Source organism: Pediculus humanus, genomic scaffold, assembly GCF_000006295.1.
Source record: "Pediculus humanus corporis 1103172108318 genomic scaffold, whole genome shotgun sequence".
In the NCBI taxonomy this organism is placed as follows: domain Eukaryota; kingdom Metazoa; phylum Arthropoda; class Insecta; order Psocodea; family Pediculidae; genus Pediculus; species Pediculus humanus.
Genome location: NW_002987887.1, coordinates 1335459 through 1345278, shown reverse-complemented (window position 1 = coordinate 1345278; position 9820 = coordinate 1335459). Strand labels below are relative to the sequence as shown.

The 9820-nt window shown below is 34.9% G+C and overlaps 1 protein-coding gene across 1 annotated transcript; it reads right to left on the bottom strand.

Moving 5' to 3' along the window:
* Positions 1–757: 757 nt before the first annotated feature.
* Positions 758–4553, bottom strand: Phum_PHUM604090 (uncharacterized protein; the record flags this gene model as incomplete). Its single annotated transcript, XM_002432852.1, has 3 exons — positions 758–2401; positions 3934–4005; positions 4434–4553. 3 exons carry the CDS (start codon positions 4551–4553, stop codon positions 758–760), a joined length of 1836 nt encoding a protein of 611 aa, XP_002432897.1.
* Positions 4554–9820: the final 5267 nt, after the last annotated feature.

Below are 9820 nucleotides of genomic sequence, written 5' to 3'. Positions count from 1 at the left end.
ATCATCATCATCATCATCATCATCGAAAGCTAACAATGTATATATATATATATATATATTTTATTATCATTTACAATGTTTACATTTCCTTTTGAACAAACGAAATATTCTATAATAATAATAATAATAATAATAATAATAATAATAATAATAATAATAATAATAATAATAAATCAGTCTCATTAAATACAAAATTACAAACGTGGTCGTGGTAGGTAGTCAAAAAAAAAAAAAAAAAAATTTGGCGGGAAATTTAAAATTTTTTCTTTCTCCTCCCACGTTTCTTTTTTCTCTCTCTCTCTCTCATCTCCTTTCCTTCTCTATTTTCGTTTCTTCTTCTTATTCTTCTACTACAAAATAATTTATTATTTCTTTTCCGCCTTCATATCTCTTTCCCCTCTCTTCTTCCCTCCCCCCTCGTATACTTCGTCCCCGTCCCGCCTCCCCGCCCCGCGAAAATCAATAAATAATCGATTTAAAAAAATAAATAAATAAATAAATGATTAAAACAACCATCATACGTTTTACATTTTATATCCGCCATTTTGTTTTTTTCTTATTATAATTTTCCTATTAGTTTTAAGTTAATAATAATAATAATAATAATAATAATAATGATAATTGAAAGATTTTTTTTTGACGTCACGGAGTGACGATTTTAGTTTCCGGTTATTTTTAAAACCGGGGGAGGGGAAAATAATAATAATAATTTTTTCTAATAAATATCATCATCATGAGGTCGAAAATGAGGTTTTCGTCACACGTCAACTTCCGTTTCTCTTTCTGCAACCACGAGTATATTTTTCAACGAATTCTCATCGTCCATATCATTTTCGTTATTTTGATATAAATTATTATTATTATTATTATTAATAATGTTTTTAATTGTTTTATCGCGACGCGACGTCGTCAACGCGGGTAAATTTTTCTTCCACGACGATTCTTCTCGATATTCATCATCATCATCTTTGGTTATTTTATTACGCGACGATTGTTGCGTCGTCGACGTCATCGTCGTCGTCGTCGTCGTTTCCGGTACGACAGAATTTTCATCACAAGTCGTGACTAAAACTAAATTGGGTGAAAAATTAAAATCCGAAACTATTTTTTTGACGGACGAGGAATTTTTATCGTAAAAATTTTCAAAATCCGAACCGTGCGAACGTTTCGCCGCTCCCGCGCCAGCTCCCGCTCCCGCTCCCGTCACGGCCGCCACGTTCGAATTTTTTCTCCTTTTTTTCGTTTTGTGCGCCAAAAGACCGCAAATGATTAGAAATAAAAAAATGGCGGCGGCTGACCCGAACGCGAGTTCAGTTCTCTGTCGCGTGTCAATCATTTCCGGTTCCGCATCAACCGAGGATTTAACGAGAACCGACGACAGGGAACCCGTTATTTTTGCCGTTGATTTTAAATTCGATTTCGGCGTGTCGTATTGTTCTTCTAGTGACACGTCTTTTTTCGTTTTCTCGTTCGAGAATATCTTTCTCTTGACCGAGGGATTATTATGACTCACGATCTTATCCGAATTTTGACGATTCGTTATTTCCTCATCCGACGACGACGATGACGACGACAGCGACGATTTCGATTTCAACTGATACTTTGTCACGTCCGACAGAATTTTCTTCTTTTGATTTTTACTATATTCGTTGTTGAACGCGTTGATTGGAGGATTTTGCGATGACGTTTGCGATATGTCGAACGACACTTGCGTCGCTTTGTGCGTGTCCAAAACTAGGGGTACGCTTTTATCCGTTTTCGACACGACTTCCACTTGTATGTGATATATGGTATCGGGCCATAGGGAGAGAGTCACGCACGTCGAATCCGTGAATAGATTTCCCTTCAATCCTCCCCCGTCGACTTCCCACGTGACCAAATAAACGGAGTGTCCGAACCTCGGTTCCCACGACACTTCGGCGAGTACGAGAACTTTTTGATGTATCAGAGAAACCTCTTTCAATTCCCACGTGTTCGATTTCGGCGTGTTTATGCTTATCCTTTCCGCTTTTTTCCTGTCGCTTTGAACTCCCGCCATTATTCGACTCACTATGCTGTCGTTTAATTTTTCGTGTATCGAAATCGGCGGACTGTACATCGTGACGAGTCCCTCGGGATCCACGACGAGAACTCGTATGTTGGATGCGATCGTGTCCGATGGCAACGACACGGAACGATCACCCGTTTGTATTATCTGAGTCCAACTCGAATCTGGATTTTTTCTCATGACCACGTAGACGAGAGACGATTGCGGGGGAACGGTGGTGGGTCTCGGCCATTTGGCAACGTCGCTTTCAATTTTCAATACTTCTTCTCCCCGTGCTTTTATCACGGGTTCCGATTGTTTTTCCTGACTGCTGCTATCCCTGTGAAATTTACAAGCCTCTTGACACCCCGGATACTGTAAAAAGAGATTAAAAAAACGAATGAATGAATGATTGAATTAAATTAACTCTCTTGAAAAAAATAAAAAATAAAAATATTTTATTAAGGGAGAAAGTTTTTCTTTTTTTTATTAAGGGTTGGAAAATTCATTTAAAAACTCATTACACAGCCTTCAATGATTCGAAATTTATTACAACGAAATCGTCGGTTTGTCGGTTCGTCGGTTTGTTATATAGAAAAAGAAAACAATTTTTCCCCTTACTCATTTTCAACTATCTAGAAAATAATGCCCTAAAGAACCGGAAAACCCTTTATCGCGATCAATTATATATATATATATATCTTTTTGTTAAATTTTTCTCGGAGCGTTTAAAGATGGCGGTGGCGGTGGTGAGAAGCGGTGGTAACAACAACAACAACAACGTTATAATAATGTTCTTTTCCTTTCTCTTTATTCTTTTCAAAGAGGAAAAAGAAAGAAGAAGGAAGAAGGAAAAAAAAAAAAAAAAAAGAGAACAAGAGGTTTCTTCCTCTCTTCCCTCTCTCTCTCTCTCTCTTTCGAAAGAGTATATAGGAAATGAGTTTGCCGTATCTCGGTCGTGCCATTTCATTATTATACGCTTATTCTCTCTCTCACTCACTCTCTTTTCGATAAAGAGAAAGAAAAACCCATTAACTGGTTATCGCAAATGTTTTCTCTCTCTCTCTCTCTCTGTCTATGCATTAATAGTTAGATGATAACCGGAGAATAAAAAGGAAATGCTTAAAGCTATGAATTTCTTTTTTTTAATTTTCCACACATTTTGTATGTAACGAATGAAAAGAAAAACATGAAGCGAAACGTTATCCGTTCAGTCATCCTTTCTATTCTGCCGGAAAAAGACAGAGAGAGAGATGGGGAGGGGGGGAGAAAAAAATTGTAATGATTGATGTCGTTTAAATCATTACAAAAAAAAAAAAAAAAATTAACGAGGTTCTGGTACTAAAAAAAAAAAAAGTTTCCTTCTTATCTGTGATTTTTTTGGGGGGAGACGGGGGGCCAAATCAACGTAATCAACAGCGGAGGGGGAAGGGGAAAAGTGTAAATTTGGAATTCGCCCCGAAAAAATTTTTTTTTTTTTCTTCTTAGAAAGAAATCTCGAATGAAAGAACATTTACGAACGGGTGTAATTTATCATTATTATTCTTATCATCGTCATCATTATCATCATCATTATCATCATCATTCCTGTCGCGTCACGATAAACCGGACACAAAATTTTTCATTTTATTTCAATTTCGAATTTCCGTTTTTTTTTTTGCGCGCGCCAAAATTCAAAAAAAAAAAAAAAATTTAACGGTCAGTAAATGACGTCACACGAATTTTCTTATAATTAATAATGACGATGACTATGACCATGATGATGATGATGATGATGATGATAATAGAGTAAATAAAAGCGTTTCCGACATTTTTCTTTCTTTTTTTTCTACGCGCCTTCGCGTTTATTTACTCTATGAACAAATTAAATTAATTAAATTTTGATGATTAAATAATGTTAAACTTACGCAAATTTCAGCTTTGCATATCGAACCCCAAATGTGAAAATTGGCTTGTAGCAATTCGCAATTTTCCCAACACTGCAAAAAAAAAAAAAAAATTACAAAAATTAAATTACGAAATGATATATTCTAATTCAAAATGGCGGCGGAGTTGGCGGTGGCGGTTGCGGTCCAATTACATTCAAAGCGAATATATATATATATATATAAAAGGGGAAAATAAAAACGCACGCCGCGGATTTTATTATAAATAATAACACTCGGGAAAACAGAGAGAGAGAGAGATGAAAAGATAAGAAAACCTTTTATCTTTCTCTCTCTCTTTTCTTTCTTTCCCGGAGTTTAGTTTTTTTATTTTGTCGAGTCTTTTCCCGTAATTTCCCTTTTTACCCTTTATCAATTCTTTCACCTTCAAAGAAAAACATCATCATCACGGAAATTAAGTTTTTCAAAACGTCGGGGGGTAAAAGGGGGTGGGGGTGGGGGTGTGGTAAACGCGTACATACGCACACATCAAAAGGATTTTCGTTTTCAACTACTACCGACCCGCCACCACCGCCTTTTTTAACGCGGTAAAATTTCAACCCTTTTCCTTTTCCTTTCTTCTTCCACGCACTTTTCCACATTTCCCAAATTTGTTCAATTACACGTAATAACAAAAAAAAAAACGTGAAAATTTCAATCGAATTAATTTAATCTTTCTTCTGCCACGTTCAATTTTTTTTTTAATAATAAATATTAACGTTAGACTTAATTACGCACGCGCGCGTAACCTTTATAACGTTTCGTACGTCCATTTAAATTAATAATAATAATAATAATTAATTGTAGCGTAAAAAGTAACGCGCGTCATCCATTTTGTTTCCCCCTCCCCTCCGAATTCAATCACGTTTAACCCCGTTTAATATGACGTCATCAAAAAAAAATTCATTTATAAATATATATTTTGGGGGGAGGGGATCCTGGATTCGTTACGCGAGTGCGTTATAAAGAACAAACGACGACGCGTTCCAGTGGAACTGGAATAACAAAATTGGAGAAAAACAGATGACTCTGGATTATTTTAGAAAAAGATTTTGTGAATCATTTCGACCGTGGTAAAAGTTTTTTATAATATTCCCTTTTTTGTGAAAAAGGGCTGGAGAAAATTAAAATTCACCCTTCGTGCGAACGTGTTAATCTCTAAAGACTCATTTCGTGTGTGTTCGCGTCTGTTGTCGCCGGACCCAACTTGACGAAGGGAAGGAAGTGTGAGGGTGAGAGTGAGGATGAGGATGAGGGTGAGTTAAGAGCAAAGTAATGGAAAATTCTGGACGTGGGAATCGTCGTTATGCGGATTTAAAAAAAAAAGGGTTTATTTTCCACTTTTCCCTTCTCTTCCCTCCTTTCCCCCTTCTCTCCTCCCCTCCTCTTTTTCCCAACCGTGTTCCTCGTGACGGTAACAGGTAGGTATGACCGATTAAATTTCCGTGAGACGCAATGTTTTTTTTTTTTTCTTTTTCAATAACGAGTATGACCGAGCAAAATCAGAAAAAAAATTCAGCTTTCTCACCTTGAGAGAGAGAGAGAGTGTGTGTGTGTGAGAGAGAGAGACAGATAAAGAGAAAGAGAGAGAAAGAGAGAGAGAGAGAGAGAGAGAAATCACACTTGAGAGTAAGAAAAAAAATAAATAAAAAATGATGATATATCCAGAGTAGTCGAAAGAGAATGGAAAAAGAGAGAGAAAGAAAGAAAGAGACAAACAGATGGATAGAGAGAAAGAGCGAGAGAGAGGGAGAGTGAGAGAGTGAGAGAGAACATTAAAGTATTTTTTAAACTACTACTACTACTACCGATTCAATTTAGTTTTTTTCAATGTACGCATGAAACGCAGGTTTTAAATGTTATTCGATACGTTCCAAAATTTCGACCTTGAATCTCGACAACAACTACTACTGGATTATCATTATCATTATCATCATCATCATCATCATCATTATTATTTGAATTCTGGAATTTTTTTTTTTTAGAAAAGAAAATTAAACTTTTTTCGATATTATTAAAAAGATTTACCGTTTAAAGTATTTAAATTTCCTTTGTAATTAAAAACCCTTTTTTTTTTTTTTTTAATTACAACAACAACAACAACAACTCGAAACTCCCTGTTTTTCTTGTTATTATCATTATTATTTTGCAAAAAAAGAGAGAGAGAGAGAGAGAGAGAGAGAGAGAAAATTCCTTTTGATGAAAAGAGAATTTTTTTTTAAAAATAAAATCCGTAACCCAGCATCCCAGCATAATCGGGAGCCCTTCGCGTTTGTAGAAACGCATTTTCACGTGTGATCAATCAAACGGGAGTCAAGGAAGGAGAAAAAAAATGTAAGATGACGTGAGGGAAACGTAGTGATACGTGATACCGGTTGGACAACTTAAAACGAAATGAAAAAAACGCCACTGGAACAACATGGACACACGCTGGAGTCGCGTCACAAATTTGATATACGTCCATTAGTCCTTCTGTCAAAAACTAGAATAGATTATTAATCATTTTTCCTTCCTTTTTTTTGAAATTGTGAAATGTTTTCTATCTCTCTCTCTCTCTCACTCTCTTTTACTTTTTCAAATGATGTGATAAGACAACGAGAGAGAGAGAGAGAGACTGATACGAAATGTAAAATAAGGTAGAAGTCGACACACACGACACGTTAAAAAAACAAAAAAAACTGACCACTTTTCATCCCCCCCTCGCCGCTCCCCTTCCGTACAAAGGATGGTGGTGAGAATAACGAAGGTGACGTTGACGGTGACGTAGACGATGACGTAAGCAAACAAATAAATCACGAGGATTTTCATAATCGGAATCGGGATGTAAAACCTTTTTCGACCTCTTTCGCTTACTTTTTTTTTGTTTTTCCGGTCAATCAAAAACAAAATGGCGGAGGAGTATTTTATTTATAAATAATAATGATGATGATGATGATGATGATAGTTAGATGAAATGTGTTTCGCATTTGACATAATATCCGCTCGAAAATTAAATAATAATAATAATAATAATAAATAAAACAACCGGAAATGGAAGGAAGGGTCATTATCGGTTATTTATTATCATCATCATCATTATCGGGTTTTTAGTAGTGAATTTACTGTTTGTTTAAGTGGACGGACGAGAGGTCGAAGTACCTTTCAATCCTGAGTGAGTGAGTACCTGAGTTATCCACTTTACATTCTTACGATTTTTTCTTCTTTTCTCCAATTATTCTTTAAAGAACACTCGGAAAAAAAAGAACTTTATTTTCCTCCTCCTCCTCCTCCCACTTAAATAATAATAATAATAATGATGATGAAAAACATGACAAATGACCGAATCGTTTCGCGTTTGGAAATGAATTAAATTTTATCATCATCATCATCATCATCATTATTATTTTTGTTAGGTTAAATTTTTGCTCCCGTATCGGGTCGATGTATAGATTTATTTATTTACTAACTTAATACACGTGACGTTTATCGATGTATCGATATATCGATCGATCGATCGATATATCGATACATCGAACAAACGATACATAAAAAATCTCGATGGACAAAAACACGAAATGATAATAATAATAATTTAAAAGAGTAGTGGCGGTGGTGGTGGTGATGGTAGCAGGTGGGGGAGGAGGAAGGAGGGGGGAACTTCCATTCGATTGAAATTTCGTAATGTTAAATAATTTGACATGACAAATTGAATGTTCACTCGATGAAGTCTGGAGATAAATAAAAAAAAATTTTTTTTTTTTTTTTTTTTTAGCATGCACTGGAATTTTTTTTTAAAAAAACTTTTCCGTTCGGCGACAGCTGTCGCCGAAAAAGAAATAAACGTTAATCAGGTTGGTACCACTACCACAACCACTTCCCGCACGAATATGTTATAACACGTTTAAATCACGCGAGATTAAATTCTCATTTTAAAAAAAATCAATATGGCCGACGAAAGGTCATTTTTCCAAAAAAAAAAAAAAAATTATTATTTGGAAGGGTGAAACGGTGCGACAATTTTTATAAAATTGAAAAATCGTGTCGACGTTAAGGGATGAATTAATAAATCACCACCAAGGGAGAAAAGTGGTCAGGGTCACGCACACGTACGCACGCACGTGACCTTTTTTTCTTTTCTAAGGTCATTCAATGTCCTTTCAAGGTCGATGATGATCCTTTCCCGGAATATTTAAAAGGAAAATTTTTCCCGCGCGAGTAATTCTTTTTAAATTCGGTTGTTTGTCTCGTCGATTGTTCGTTCGTTCGTTCGTTCGTTTGTTTGTTTGTATCATTCTTTAATGGAATGAACGTATTACGAATGACGTCATTACCACGTATTTACAAAAAACGTTATTAAAATTAAACGTGGCAGCATTCGGGTAATGAGAAAAGTACTCTCTCTCTCTCTTTCTTTCTCTCTCGCACTCAATTTGTTAGTAAAAATCCATTTTGACTTTTTTTTTTCTCTCTTTTAAAAATGATGATGATGATAATAATAATAATAATTACGATAGGAGAGTCGCGAGAATCGAAATCCGACGATTCGATATTATTAACCGTAAAAAAAAAAAAAAAAAAAAAACTTAAAAATCTTACGAGGTAAAATAATAATAATAATAATAATAATAATAATAATAATAATAATAATAATAATAATAATAATAATAATAATAATAATAATAATAAATCGTTTCCGGTTCCGAAAAATACCTTTACATAAAAAAAAAAAAAAAAAAAAAAAATAGTTACCGATTTTGTACTTAAAATCCCTCATCATCATCATCATTATTATTATTATTATTATTATTATTAATAAACGTTATAAATTGAACTAGAGAGTATTTTTGAAATCGTTTTTGAGTAGTTTTTTTTTTTTTTTTTTTTACCTTTCAAGTAATTAAATGGCAAAACGAAATAAAAAAAAAAGTAATAAACGAATCATCGGCGGCCTCCCCTCCCCTCCTTTCCCCACGAAATCGAAATTTAATTTAAAAAGGGCGGGAAAATGGTTTAAAATGGTAGTGGTAGCGGTGGTGAACTGGGGACGGTGATTTTTGACCACGTCTTTCTTCGTGCCACGATTTATTCACCCCGAAAAAAAAAAAATTATTATGAATGAATCGGGAAAAAAAAAAAAAAAAATTCACTCCGCCTCGACGCCGCCGCCATAATTTTTCGTTTAAAAAAAAAATAATCGAACACGAATCGTTCGATCGATCGATGGATCGATCCATCGATCGATGATTGATTGATTGGTTTACCCGAATTAAAATTTTAAAAACCGTGATTGTGTATGCGTGTTTATAGTCCCTGTCAGATAATATAATATTTATAAACTTTATGGAGACGTTACGTTTCTACAGAAAACTAATTAAGTTCTCCAGGTACGTACCTTGGCCGACCTCGAATAATTTGATGGTTAATCGATTATTAGTATTAAAAACCAAATTAATGGAAAATTAAAAAAAAATAATAATAATAATTTTTGTTTTTTTTTTTTTTTATTCGACTGGAATTGCGTCCCCTCCCTCTTCCCCTTCCCCCTTCCCCGACCACTTCTATCGGTGTATTTTCGTCGTCGTCGTCGTTGTCTACGCGATTTAGGGTCAGAGGTCAATCAATACGATATTTATTTACCAGATGATAATAATAATTTTAAAACGGAAATGAAAACTTTTTCTGTTTCCCCCCCCCTCGCCCCTCGTCTCTTCCCTCGAACCGCGTGTTTATTATTTGGATGAGTCGTAGTCGTACCTAATCAATCTTATCAATATCTCTCATTCACGTGATAGAGAGAGAGAAAAAGAGAGAGAGAGAGAAAGAGAGAGAGAGAGAGATAGAAAAACAAGATTATCAAGTTTTGTGTTGTTTTTTTTTGACGTGATCATCT